The sequence below is a fragment of the Numenius arquata genome, chromosome 27 (assembly GCF_964106895.1).
Source record: "Numenius arquata chromosome 27, bNumArq3.hap1.1, whole genome shotgun sequence".
NCBI lineage: Eukaryota > Metazoa > Chordata > Aves > Charadriiformes > Scolopacidae > Numenius > Numenius arquata.
In genome coordinates, this window is record NC_133602.1 from 1,656,659 (window position 1) to 1,670,108 (window position 13,450).

At 64.8% G+C, this 13,450-nt stretch overlaps 1 protein-coding gene across 1 annotated transcript; it reads right to left on the reverse strand.

The window, feature by feature from the left end:
- Positions 1–3,184: 3,184 nt before the first annotated feature.
- NES (nestin) lies at positions 3,185–10,694 on the reverse strand. The gene is given in 5 exon segments (XM_074164434.1): positions 3,185–6,846; positions 6,848–7,428; positions 8,065–8,138; positions 8,746–8,870; positions 9,882–10,694. Coding segments are annotated over 5 exon segments (4,746 nt in total). The 3' UTR covers positions 3,185–3,693.
- Positions 10,695–13,450: the final 2,756 nt, after the last annotated feature.

Genomic DNA, 13,450 nt, shown 5'->3' on the forward strand with positions numbered 1-13,450 from the left:
GGTGGGGTGGGGGGGTGGGTGCCCGGTGGGTGTCTGGGCTGCAGCCCCACGCTGGGGTCGGGCATGGGGGGAACCGGGGGTGCTTGGTGCCATCGGGGCACACTCGGTCACATTGGGGACACCCTTGGTCACATCGGGGACACACTCGGTCCCATCAGGGATGTGCTCAGTCCCACTAGGGACAGGCTCGGTCCCATCGGGGACACACTCGGTCCCACCACACCGTGCTTGGTGACACCGGGGGCACATTTAGTCCCATCAGGGACACACTCAGTCCCATTTGGGACACAGTTAGTCCCATCAGGAACACACTTGGTCCCATCGGGGACATGCTTGGTCACACCGGGGACATGCTCAGTCCCATCGGGGCCACATTTGATCCCACAGAAAACACATTTGGTCCCATTGGGGACCAATTCAGTTCCATCGGGGACAAATTCAGTCCCATCAGGGACACATTCATCCCATCAGGGACACACTTGGTCCTATTGGGGGACACTTAGTCCCATCGGTGGCATACTCGGTCCTGTTGGGGACATGCTCAGCCTCATTGGGGACACACTCGGTCTCACTGGGGACACACTCGGTCCCATCAGGGACATATTCGGTCCCATTGGGGGAACTCCCAGTCCCATCAGAGACACGTTTGGTCCCATCAGGGGCATTCTCACTCCCTCTGGGGACACACTCAGTCCTATTGGGGACACGCTTAGTCCCGTTGGGGACAGTCTCAGTCCCGTCGGGGACACGCTCGGTCCCACTGGGGACTCATTTGGTCCCATTGGGGACAGTCTTGGTCCCGTTGGAGACAGTCTTGGTCCTGTCGGGGACACGCTTGGTCCCACTGGGGACTCGCTTGGTCCCATTGGGGACACACTCGGTCCCCTTGGGGACAGTCTCTGTCCCATCGGTGCCCACTTGCCCATGTGTTTCTCGCCGCCCCCCAGCCCAGCATCGCTGGGGTTTTGCCCTCCGGGCTGCAGCCCCCCCCGGGGTTTGCAAAGCCCCCAGCAACCATCCCCACCCCATCGGGTGACCCCCAGCCCTCGCCAGCCTCGTCCCACCCTCCTCTTCCTCCTCCTCGGGGTGAGGAAGGGGCTCCCCCTCCCTTCCTCCCTCCCACCCCCCCTGCCATCTGTCCCCCCTCGTCGCTTTGTCAGCACCGGCTGGAATGTGGATTAATTTCGGGAGGAATGTCACCCCCCGCCTTGCACAGCTCCTCGCCTGCTGCCATCTCCTCCGCAGCATCCCACCGTCTCCCCCTCCTCACCCGGGACCCCGGGCTTTTGGGGGACCACTCGGGGGGGGGGGGGGCGGGCGAGGGGGTTACTGGAGCTGCCATCGGCTGACGCTGCCCAGGCCTTGCCGGAGGGGTGCGTTGGGGCCAAGGGCTGATTGAACGCAGGCTCGGCGCCTGATTAAACTAATCGGAGGGGTTATTTTTTTTTTTATTACGGTGTTTGGATCCGTAGGAGTTTCGCCTTAAAAGGAAACCGTCGCCTTCGGGCAGGGGAGGGGGCCGGGGGCTTCGCCTGGAGGAAAGGCAGATAAATGTCGGGTCCTTATCGGTCCCTGGCTCCGAGCATCCCTGGGCGCTGGCACGGGGATGGCCGGGCTAAATCCGGTGTGTGGGCGAGCGGCGAGGCCAGCCCGGCCCCGAGCGCCCGAGGAGCGATGCTGAGCGCACCCGTGGGTGCGAGGCTGCCGGTCCCCAGGGATGCCGTGGCCACCCGGGTCCCCTCGTCCCCTCGTCCCCTCGCCCGGGGTGACTCAGCCCTTTGCCCAGCATAAAGGAGCCCATTCTCTGGCTGGAAGCTGATTTATGCGGCTCTTCCCCACGCCCGGCCGCACAACGGGGCGATTGAGCCCCCTCGGCTCCTTGCAGCCCCCCCTGCAGCCCAGCACCCTTTGGGAGAGGGGACAAAGCTGCGTCTGCCGGGGTGACGGGGTCCCCCCTGCGATGCCCGGGGTACCCGGCAGCTCCCAGGGCTGGCTGGCCGCAGGTTGCCCCGCGGGCAGCCCGCCCGATCCGGGCAGGAATTGCGGCTGGTTTTGCTGGCTCATGGCTGGCGGCGCTGGCACGGCGATGGGGTGGGCTGGCAGCCCATCCTGCTCCTGCCAGCCAGCCCAGGCGGCCGTCGGGCAAGTGTCCGGCCAGCAGCGAGCCCTGAGTGGCATCTGCCAGGCCCTGGGGATGGGGGAGAATCATTCCGGGGCTGGTTCATTGCCCTGGGGATGGGGGAGCATCGCTTCAGGGGGGTTCATTGTCCCAGGCATGGGCTGTGCATCACCCCAGGGGGAGTTCATCGCCTCAGGGATGGGGGTGCATTGCCCCAGGGGGGGGGTTCATTGCCCTGGGGATGGAGGAGCATTGCTTGGGGGGGGGGGGGGAGGGAGGGCTTATTGCCCCAGGGTGGGGGTACATCGCCTTAGGGGGGATTCATTGCCCTAGGGATATTGGAACATCGTCCCAGGGATGGGGAACATCACCCCAGGGATGGAGGAGCATCACCCCAGGGATGGAGGAGCATCACCCTAGGGGGCTGCATTGCCCCAGGGAGGGAGGAGCATTGCCTCAGGGGGGTACATCACCCTGGGGGTGGGGGAACATCATTTCAGAGGGGAACATCGCCCTGGAGATGGAGGAGCATCACCCCAGGGGGGGTGCGCTGCCCCAGGGATGGTGAGCATAGCCCCATTGGGGGTACCTCACCCTGGGGATGGGAAATCATCATTCCGGGGGGATTCATTGCCCCAGGGATGGGGGATCATCTCCCCAGGGGGGTACATCACCCCAGGGATGGGGCCGTGTTGTTCCAGGGCCATGCATCACCCTGGAGCTGGGGGATTGTCATCCCGGGGGGTGGTGCATCACCCCATGGGTGGGAGAGCATTACTCCAGGGAGGGGTAAATCACCCCAGGGATGGGGCAGCATCACCCCAGGGGGGGTGCATCACCCCAGGGGGGTTCATTGCCCCCAGGATGGGGGAGCATCGCCCTTGGGACCCTGTCCCCAACCCATGCTGACGAACGGCCCCAGACATGCTTTCCTGGCAGAAAGCAGCCTGGAAGTGCAACCTCCCTCCCCTGCTCCCCCAGCCCTGCCTGGCCCCCTCCCCTCCCACCCCCCCGGAGCTGCCCGGTTGTGGGAATGAGGAGAGCGGGGCTGCAGCGGGTCCGAGGGGGAGGATGAGGCTTTATTAAATTAACGTCAAGGCAGCGAATACAACCAGCGTGGGTCAGCCTCACGAGTGTGGGGGCTGGGGACCCCGGGGTTCCCTCGCCCCCCGAGGCGCTGGGTCCCGAGATGCAGCGTGTGGGGGTCCCCAGCCTCCAGCTGGGCTTCCTGGGGAGGATGGACTGGGGAGAGGGGGGTTGAAGGCAGGGAGATGGCAGGGAAGGGGGAAACATGGGGTTTAAATTAAATACAGCCACGGCAACCCACCCAGAGGGGGCACAAAATGAGGCTGGGGGTCCGGAGCAAGCATGCGAATTTGGGGGGGTTGGGAAGGAGGGGACAGGACGGGACAGGGGCGGAACTGAGCTTGGTGGTTCTTCACTCTGCAAAAGGGGTGCAAAAAAATTCCACGCAAACGTGTTAAAAATCATAAGGAGAGGGAGAAGCGTTAGGTGGGCGGGTGGGGGATGTGAGGGGACTGGGTTTTGGCGGGGAGGGGGCTACTGGAGGGGTGTCACTCGTCCCCCGAGGACCAGGGCTCCTGCTCGGCTCGCAGCCGACATGCCGGTGGCTGGTCGGGCGCGAGGCACAAGCCATCGTCCCCCAAAGAGGACGGCACGGGGACGGTGTCGGCCCCGCTGTGCTTGCCGCGGGGGGTGGCATCGGCCAGCTTGGCGGCGGTGGCATCTCCGGGAGCGGGGGGCTGCGGTGGCATCCCCCCAGTGGGGCCTGGGGTCTCGGTGGGGAACTCCGGTGCCGGAGACAGGCCGGTGATGCCGTTCGGCACCTCCTCGGTGAATTCGGCCAGGTCCTCCAGGCTGGCCTCCCGGTGCAGCCCGTTCTCCGCCCGAGCTGGACCCTCCGTCCCCGGTGCCACCTCCGCTGGTGCCTCCTGCACCGTGGGCTCCTCCTCGCTGGAGGAGGCGGGTGAGGAATCTTCCCCAGCATCCCGGGGGAGCTGCTCGGTCCCACCGGGATCCCGCTGCCCACCCTCGGCCGCCCTCACCCCCATCACCAGCTCCTGGTTGAACTCCAGGGCTTGCTCGACTATTTCCAAAATATCCGAGTCTTTCATGACGTCCGCCGGCACCTTTGCAGCAGGATCATCCCCCTCTGGACTTTCTTTAATCACTTCTGGAAAATCTCCCTGCTCCGGTGTGGATCCCAGCTGAGGGGGGTCGGCCTCGGGGGGCTCCTCGTCCCTGGCTGGGGGGGGACTGTCACCCTCTGGTGCTTCCTCCTCCACAGACGGCTGCTCATCCGATGTCTGCTCCGTGTGGTCGGGCGGCGGAGAAGCCAGCGTCACCTGGGCTTGGAGCTCTGCCGGAGGGATGGGCTCAGCCGTGTCCTGGTGAACCGTGCCAGGATCCTCATCCTCTTCCTCCTCTTCCTCCTTCTCCTCCTGCCCCACCAGCCCTGGGAGCATTTCGGCTCTGCCGGCATCGCTCTCCAGCTCGACCGCACCATCGAGCTCCTCATCTGATTCAGGAGCCAAACCCTCTGAGGTCCCTGCTCCCTCCTGCACATCAGAGCCTGTGGCACCCTGGGCTGGCTCGTCAGTGCCTCCTGCTAACGACCCCACAGCCCCGGGGGAGCTGGGATCCACCTCGGGCACAGCTGAGCCTTCCTCCAGCTCAGCTGTAAAATCCTCATCCTCATCCTTTGGCATCTCAGGTTCTTCTGTGGGCATCTTCACATCTTCGTCTGCTTCACCAACGAACACCTCAAAGTGCCCTTCGTCCTCTGCCACGGGAGATGCTTCTCTGGCAGCTTCCAGATCATCTTTGCTGGCTTCGGTTGCTTCAACTTTAATTTCTTCAAAGTCCTCGGAGATCTCGGCTTCCTCCAAGCTGGAAACCTCTTGGTTGGGAGCAGAGACCATGAAATAGCCTTCCTCCTCCTCGGCACCCTCTGCTGTGGGGGCTACCTCCACCCTTGCCTCCTCTTCGCAGCTCTCTGGCACGGTGGGAGTTGGTGGCTTGTCCCACCCATCATCCTCCGGAGCTGTTTGGGATGCGGGGGCTGCCTCTGCGGTCTCCTCAGTCTCTGGAGGGATTTGGCTGGGTGCGACCGCAGCCAACATCTCCCCTTGGTAGAGGTGCAAGGGCGTGCTGTCGGGCAGCGTGTCCTCCAGCTCCACCTTCCTGCCCGTCCCCGGTGCCTCCTCCAGCTCTCCCCATCGCCCTTCATCTCCATCCTCCTCCTCCAACTCACCGCTCTCCGTGCCATCACCCGGTGCCTGCTGCAGTGCGGTGGGGATGGTGCTGTCGCTCTCCGGCTGTCCTGGGTCCAAGTCGAGCTCGTCATCAGCATCCTCATCCTGCACCTCCCACGGCTCCTCCAGAGCCTCGGTGGGCTCCTGGCTGTCCGCTTGCCCGGTGGCATCGGTGGGTGCCTGGTGAGGCTGCCCCTCGGTGGCCTCCTGCTCATCCCCCACCAGCCCCGGGGCCGGCTCAGCCTCCGGCGGTGGCTGCTGCTGGCTCGTCCCATGGCTCTCAGCATCTTCTTCATCATCTTCCCGGGTTTCCTCCAGCTCTGCTGGCGACATGCTGGCGTCTCTCTCCTCACTTTCCAGCCCTCCTGCGCTTGTCGGGGTGTCATCTGCCCAGGCTGGCTCTTCTGTCCCCAGAGCCCCTTCTGTGTCCTCTGCTGTCACCTCCCAGTCCTCTGGAGGGGGCTTTTGGCTGCTGCCATCGTCCCTCCCAGCCCAGGGCTCCTCTCCCAGCTCCGGCTCCGGCTCCAGCTCCTCCTGCTCCTGCACCTCTTCCACAAAGCCATTTTCCTGCAGGTCCTCAGGCTCCTCCTGGGCTCCGCTCTCCTGCCCCAGGTCTTCAGGACCCTCAGCCTCTTCTGCCTGGGGGTCTTCTCCTCCCAGCGCCTCCCTGCTGGCCTCTCCCTTTTCTCCCCCACCATCTTTTGCTCTGCCCCGGTCTTCGCCTCCCGCAGCGTCTTCTTCAGCCCCCAGTGAAGACTCTTCTGCTGGGATGGCCTCATGGATGCTCGACGGCTCCTGCTCCAGGTATGGTTCCTGCCCTGGCCACGTCTCCTGCCTGCTTTCCTCCTCTGCAGCCAGATCTGTCTCGCACACGGGCATTTCCTGATGCTCAAACTTTTTCTGCTCTCCATCAACAAGGTCCTCTTCCAGGTGACTTTCCACGGGCAATCCCGGCTGGCTTTCCATGGGGACAGCAAAGGCAGCTTCGATTTCTCTTTGTGGGGACTCCTCTTCTTGCTCATCCATCCCTTCACCGTGGAAATCGTCATCATCCTCATAGGGGCTGCGGGGTCCCTTCTCCTCCTCATCCTCTGAGGGATGTGATGCCTCCGTTCTTGGGGCCTCCTCCTCATCCTCCCCTCGCTCTGGCTCTTCCAGGCCTGTCCCCGTCTGGCCAGGGCCACTTGTGTCCTCTTCCTGGGCCACTACTTCTGGTTCCCTTGGGCTCAGCACAGCAGGCACCTCCTCCTCCCACGTTCCCATTTCTTCCTGGCTCAGGGAAGCATCCATGCCGCTGGGATGTGGTCCCGCACCCACCCCCTGGAGCATGGCTTCCCCAGCCCTCTCCTCTTCTTCGGTGGCTTCACCATCCCCAAGGGCATCCTCGGGGGGACCTTGCCCTTCCCTGGCCCCTCTGCAAGCCTCTATGGGGGGAATGGGGCTGGGGGGGGGGAAGGGCGTCCTGGGGGGCCCACGTGGCGCTGAGCGTGGGCTCTTCTTTGGGCTGAGCATCGTCTTTCATTTCCTTGAGAGCATCCTCCAGCGCCTCGCTGACCAGCCGGGCCGGGTACCGCAGGGTGGGCACTGCATCCTGGGTCTCTGCCACGGCTCCTCCATCCTCCCCCTGAGGATGCTCCTTCTCTTGACTCGTCTCACCCCCGTCTCCTCCTGGCCAGGCAGGACCTTCTCCCCCCAGGCTCCCCGGCTCCGGGGGCACAGGGCTGGGGGGGTCCAGGGAGAGAGAAGGGGCTTTGCTGGGCTGCGAGGGGCTCAGTGTGGGGCGGCTGGCGGCACCCGACTCCCTGGTTTGCGGTGCCGTGGCATGGAGGGCCGAGCCGATTTTCTGGAGTTCCCTGGCGCTGAGGCTCTGGATTTTGGGTGTCAGAGCATCGCTCTGGGCTTTGGGGGGCTGCCCCCTCCCCTCCGCCCTGGGAAAGATGGAGGGGCTGGCACGGTGGTCCCGGGGCAGCAGCCGCCTGGCCTCGGTGCTCACTGGTGACAATTTGCTGCCACCGCTCACCTCCAGCTTGAGATCTGCAAAGGGCGAGGGGCAGCGCGGTGAGCCGGCCGAAAAGCCACTGCCGGGGCTCCCCCCCACCCCTCCCCGGCCCCCCCGGGGGCCTCTCACTGCCCGCTGCCCCCTCTCCTATTTTTAAACAGCCCCTTCCTGGAAAAGTGGGAAATTCCATGCTGGAGTGCCACCGATGCTGATGCTCCCGGGGGGATCGGGGACCGCGGGGGGACGATGCTCTGCCGCAGTCAGAGGGCGGGCGGGCGGGCGGGCGGGGGGGGGGGGGTGCAGGGAGGGAGGGTGCAGGTGCCAGGCTTTCCTTCTTGTTTTTTTTGGAGGAAAAAAGAAATGCTCAGCTTGTTACGACAACCCGCCGGGCACGTGGGTCCCCTCCTGCCCTCCCCGTGCAGGGAAGGAATGACAAAAAAGGGACCAAGTGGCAGATAAGCCCTTATCTGTGGCGGCGGGGGGGGGGGTTGGGGGGGGGGGGCTGCCAGCCCCGTGCCAGGAACCACCCCCCCTCCCCGGATGCTGTTCGCACCTTCCTATCGTGGTCAGGAAAATGCTCGTGGCTATATTCAGCCTTATTCTCCCCCCCCCCCCCCCCCCCCCCCAAATTCCTTCCCCTCCCGTCCCGGTGGTGGCCAGTGCTCCCTCACCTCGCAAGCCGTTGGCCAGTTTGTATTCCCCGGTTGGCATTTGCAAGCGGGTGCTCTCTGCTTCCAGCAGCGTCCTGCAAGGAGAGAAAGGGGGTGGGTGCTGGGGGGGGGGGGGTGTGTGGGTGGGGGGGTGTCTGTACCACAGCGAGAGCCAAGCAGCTCCCCGTACGCCCCAGCACACCCCACTGGGCTACGGCGGCTTCTTTGCGGGGAAACTGAGGCACGAATGGGCTACGGATGGTTTTGCTGCTCGGTGGAGGGGTTGGGGGGGACCGGAGCAGCCCCCCCCCCCCCCCCCCCGGCTCTTGCTCCTGTCTCCCCTCCCATCCCCCTGTCCCCAGGATTAGTGTCCGCGCAGGGTGACATCATGCTCTGCCGGGGAGGCCCCTCGCCTGGGCCGGGGACAGCCCCTATTCTCATGCTAATTGTCCCCCCCCCCCCCCCTCCCCGGTCCCCTGGCAGCCTGCCTTTGTCTGGGGCCATCTGGAAGGGCTGGAAGAGGGGCGCGGGGCCGCCCCTACACAAGACCCCCCCCCCCCCCCTCGTGCCCGAGAACCCCCCCCCCCCCCTTATCCCCAATACCCCCCACCCCATGCCCACCGCGGTGCAGGGGTCGCCCCCAGCTCCCTGTGCGGGGGAAGCGGCTGTGTCCCCCAGTCTCGTCCCCGTGGGGGACCTCACCTGTAGGTGGCCACCTCCAGGCTGAGGGACATCTTGAGGTGCATGAGCTGCTGCCTGTCCTCCAACACCTGGGCGATCTGCACCCGCAGGGTCTGCTTCTCCTGCTCCAGGGCTTCCATCGCCAGCTGCGGGGAGGGGGGGGGACACACACACACATCAGGGACATCTCAGCCCTGCTGTCCCTGCCGGACATGGGACCGTGCTGGTGGCTCTTCTTTCCACCCAGCGGCCCATAGGATGCTGCAGGGAGAGGGGTCCTGGGGGGACCAGGGGGGGGCTGAGGATGGGGAGGGGAGGGGCGAGGAGAGAAATGGGGGTGAAAAGGGAAGGGGGACGGCTGCCGGAGAAGGGAGGAAGGGCCCGGGGGGGGGGGCGGGGGGATACGGGGCTGCAGGACAGCAGCGTGGGAAAGAAGCATCTTTGGGGTGGGGGGCCAAGACCGTGGCACCCTCTGCTCCGTGACTGGTGGCCGTGGCCGGTCCCTGGACCTGTAACAAAGAGGGACCCTTCCCGGGGGTGGCATCCGTGCCCTCCCCGGCATTTCCAGCCCCATGTGTCCCGTCCCCCCAACCCCCCTTCCCCACAACCTCCTGCTGCTGAATTACTTTTGCAGCTGTTGAGCTGCAGCTGCAGCAAAGTCGGTCGGAGTTTATCCTCCCCACAACTCCCCCCCCTGCCCCCCGGTGCTGCCTGCACCCGCTGCCTGCACCCGCTGCCTGCACCCAGCTTGGGGGGGGGGGTGCGTGTGCGGTGGGCTGCAGGCAGGGGCTGCCATTCCCCAAGGGCTCTGGAGCCCATCGGGACGTGGGGCAGCAGCCCCAGGAAGGGTGGTGGAGGAGGACCCGGTGTCTGGGTGCCGCAGGGTGGCCCCCGGTCCCTCTTGTGATGGGGACAAGGATGTCCCCGAGCTGCTCTGCTCTTCCTCCCACCTTCCCCAGCTTCCTCTCCATCTGCGGCTCATCCAGGGCCACCGTCCATCCCTGCCCTGGGGTTCGCTCCCTCTGTCTTTCCTCCTTCTATCCATCCACCCCGTCTCTTTGCAGGTGGTGGGTGCCCTCAGCACCCCCCCAGGCACCCCCGACACCCCGCTTTCCCCCTCCCCAGGGGTCCAGCGCCTCCCCACCGCCTTTATCCACCTGGAACTTCTCTGCCTCCCCACGCTGCTCCTGCCATTGCCGGGCCAGGCTCTCCTCCAGCATCTCCTTCCGCGCTTTGAGCCCCGCCAGGTCCTTCTCCAGGTGCTGCAGCTGGAGCTGGCTCTGCTGGTTGTCCTCCACCGCCTTCCAGAGGTTCTCTTTGGCCTGGCAGAGGGAACCCTCCAACTGCGACACCTCTGTCTTGTAGGTCTCCACCGCCCCTTTCCAGATCTCTGAGAGCCTCTTGGAGTAGTCCTCCACCTCCACCGGCTGGAAAGCCACCGGGGCGCAGCGGAAGCTCTCCAGGCTCTGCGAGAAGCTTGCGATCTCCTGGTCCAGCCCCGCTTTCTCCTCCTCGTGCACCTCCAGCAAGGCTTCCACCTCCTTCTCCAGCTGCACGGCTCTCTCCTTCAGCCAGATCTGCGCCCTCCTCTCCTCCTCCAGCTCCTTCCTGCTCAAGGAGAGCTGCTTCTTGGCTTCTTCTCGGGCCGCCTGCTCCTTCTGGCACCTGCTTTTCACCTGCTGGACCTCCTCGTAGAGGTTGTCCCTGGCCAGTTCGGCCGAGCACTTCTCCCTGAAGGCGTGATCCAGCGCATCCCGCAGGGCTCGCAGCTCCTCCTCATACTTCGCCCGCCACGACTCCCCGGCGGGGCTGCTCTTGGCGCTCTGGATTTCGGCTCGCAGCACCTCGTTCTCCTCCTCCAGGAACTTGACGCGGGCCAGGTACGCCTCCAGCCTCTTGTTGAGGTCCCACATCTGCAAGGACTCCTCGCCCAGGGCTCTCGCCCCAGCGAAACTTTCCGTGCTCAGCATCGGCGTGGCCGGAGGGTGCCGGGGCTCGGATGCCGGGGGATGCCGGGGGATGCCGGGGGGTGCCGGGGGGTGCCGGGGACTCTGGAGGAGAAGGAAGGCACGGGGAGGGAAACGAATGGCTGGGAAAGGAGGGAAGGGCAGCTATTCATACTCCGCCGGGCGAGTGGGAGGCCCCTGAGACCCGGGCGAGCAGCTGGGCTTAACTCTTCCGCAGCCGGGCTAGTTCCAGCCCCACGTGGGCTCGATGCCGGCCGTGATTTCCCAGCCCCGGGGAGGGGCAAAGTGTTTCTTTCCACTTTGGGAGGGTGGTTTGAGGAGTTGGATCCTGCCACCGGCGTGACTCGGCTGGGAAAATCCCCCCTCCCCACTCCCCCAAGGCTCCGTGTGGGGTGCTGGGGGGCTGCCGTGGGGCTTGGCGTGGAGGTTGGGGGATGTCCAAGGCCGGGTTGGCAGATGCCAGTCCTTGAGGGCTTGGCTGCGGGCATCCTTCTCTGACGGCTCACTGGCCCCACGCCACTCCGAAACCGGGGGCCAAGGGAGCCCAGTGGGAGCCCAGGGAGGGTCTCACAGTCTCGGGGAGGTGACAGTGTGTCCCGGTTTGAAGTAAAACCGAAACCACGACACAGTGGCACTGGGGGACACCAGTCCCCGTGGCCAGGGCAGTTTTGGGCTCGGCATAAGCCACGGCTGAGAGCTGGTCCCGTGGATCTGGCCACACGGGCATCCCTTTGCCCAGGGGGGATAGCTGGGAGCACAGGGCATCGTCCCAGCCAACCTCCCCCCCCAATTCGGGGTGCTGCATCCAGCTGTGTCCAGCTGCAATCTCCTCTCTTTCCAGATGTGTGCGGCGGGAGGCGCCGAACGGAGTCGGGAGCCCAACGGAGACTTTCACCGGCTGCCTCCGAAACTTGGCAAGCGCCGCCTCAACATTTGGTTTCATTCACAGCTTTCACCCGCTCGGCCGAGCCGTCACGGTGGGGTTATGAATCGCTTCGCGGGGAGCGTTTAGGGGATTATTATTATTTTTTATTTCTCTCTTTTCCCCCCCCAGCTGATTTATTTGAAGGCGGGGGGAGGGGGGGGGGGGCGGGGGAGGGGGGGAGCAGCGGGCTGGCAAGGGGAAGAGGTTTAAAAATTCAAACTCTGGAGGTTTCTGTGAACAAAAGAGGGAGGAAAACATCATTTGGGGAGGGACTCGTTGCCAGCTTTTTCTCCCCGTCCTCCCTCTCCCGGAGAGACGGTGGTTTTCCCACGGGAGGGTCCCTCGCCAGGGCAAGGAGGAGAAGATTAAATGTCCCCTCCCGAGCAGGCTCCAGGCGAGCTCCTCCGGAGAGACAAGCAACAGTCCCCTCTGCTGGCAAAGGCCACCCAGAGCTGTCCCCGAGCTCCTTCCAGCCTTGAGCCACCCGGGAGCTGGTGGGATCCCCGCATCCCCCACATCTGAGAGTGGCAATAACAGGGGTCCCAGCCCCCCTTGGCACCTCATGGAGGGGGTTTTCCCCCACTTCTGACACGTCCCAGTGCCTGGACGGTGGGGAGGGGGAGATGCCCCGGCTTGGGGGTCCCCAAAGGCATCGGCTTCCCAGCTCATCTCCGGCCAGACATCCTGTCTGGCTCTCCGGCCCCGGCTCTGGTTTGCCTCTCGCAGCCAGGATTGAAATGCCATTAAGCAGCACCGGGGAGCGCTGAGGTCGAGTAATTCATCTCTGGGTCCCCGGAGATCTGGGCAGCGGGGTGATGGAGCCTTGCTGTGCGCCTTCATCATCCTCATCCTCCTCCTCCTCCTCATTTCCATAGCACATCCACTCCGGAGCCCACCATCCCCGCTGCCCAGCTGTTCTACCAGCTCCCAGTTTCCTCCTCCCATTGGGGAGACTGGGTGCCCCAGGGTTGCCCAAGGGCCACCCCCCCTCAATATCGGTGTCTGCCACAAGGCGGCCCTCAGCGCCTGCAGCTACACCGGGAAGAGCCCTGGGATGGAGGTTTCCTTCCTCCCCGGCCTCTCTCCGCTCTTCCTCCTCATGTTTTTGCTTGGGCTTTCCCCATTATGGCCAGCACTGGGGCTCTCTGGGACAGCCCAAATCCTGCAGCCCCCAGAGGACTGGGGATCCCCAGGGGGGTAGAGGGGTCCCAGCACCTCCCTGCCCGGGATAGGCTGGGGGCAGAGCTGGGGAGATTCCCCCAGGATGGGGATGTCTGTGTATCCCTTCGTCCCGCGGGGTGCTCGGGGATGGGAGTCACTTGGGAGGGGGACATCCATGTCCCTGGGGGATATTTGGAGTCAGAACCCCTTGGGATGGGGACGTTCGTGTCTCTGGGGAGTGCTCAGGGTCAAGATCCCCCCAGGGTGGGGACATCCATGTCCCTGTGGGATACTCGGGGTCAGAACCAGCTGGGATGGGGATGTCTGTGTCCCTGGGGGATGCTCAGGGTCAGGATCCTCTCAGGAGGGGGATGTCCATGTCCCTGGGGGTGTTCAGGGTTGAGACACCCCTGGGATGGGGATGTCTGTGTCCCTGAGGGATGTTTGGGGTCAGGAACGACCCGAGGTAGGGACATCCATGTCCCTGGGGGATGCTCAGGGTCAGGATTCCCTGGGATGGGGATATCCATATCCCTGGAGGATGGCCAGGATCCTTTGGGGTGGGGACATCTGTGTCCCTGGGAGATGGTCAGGGTCGGGAGCTGCTCAGGGTCAGAAGCCACCCAGGGCAAGGACATTCATGTCCCTGCGGGATACTCAGAGCTAGGAGCCT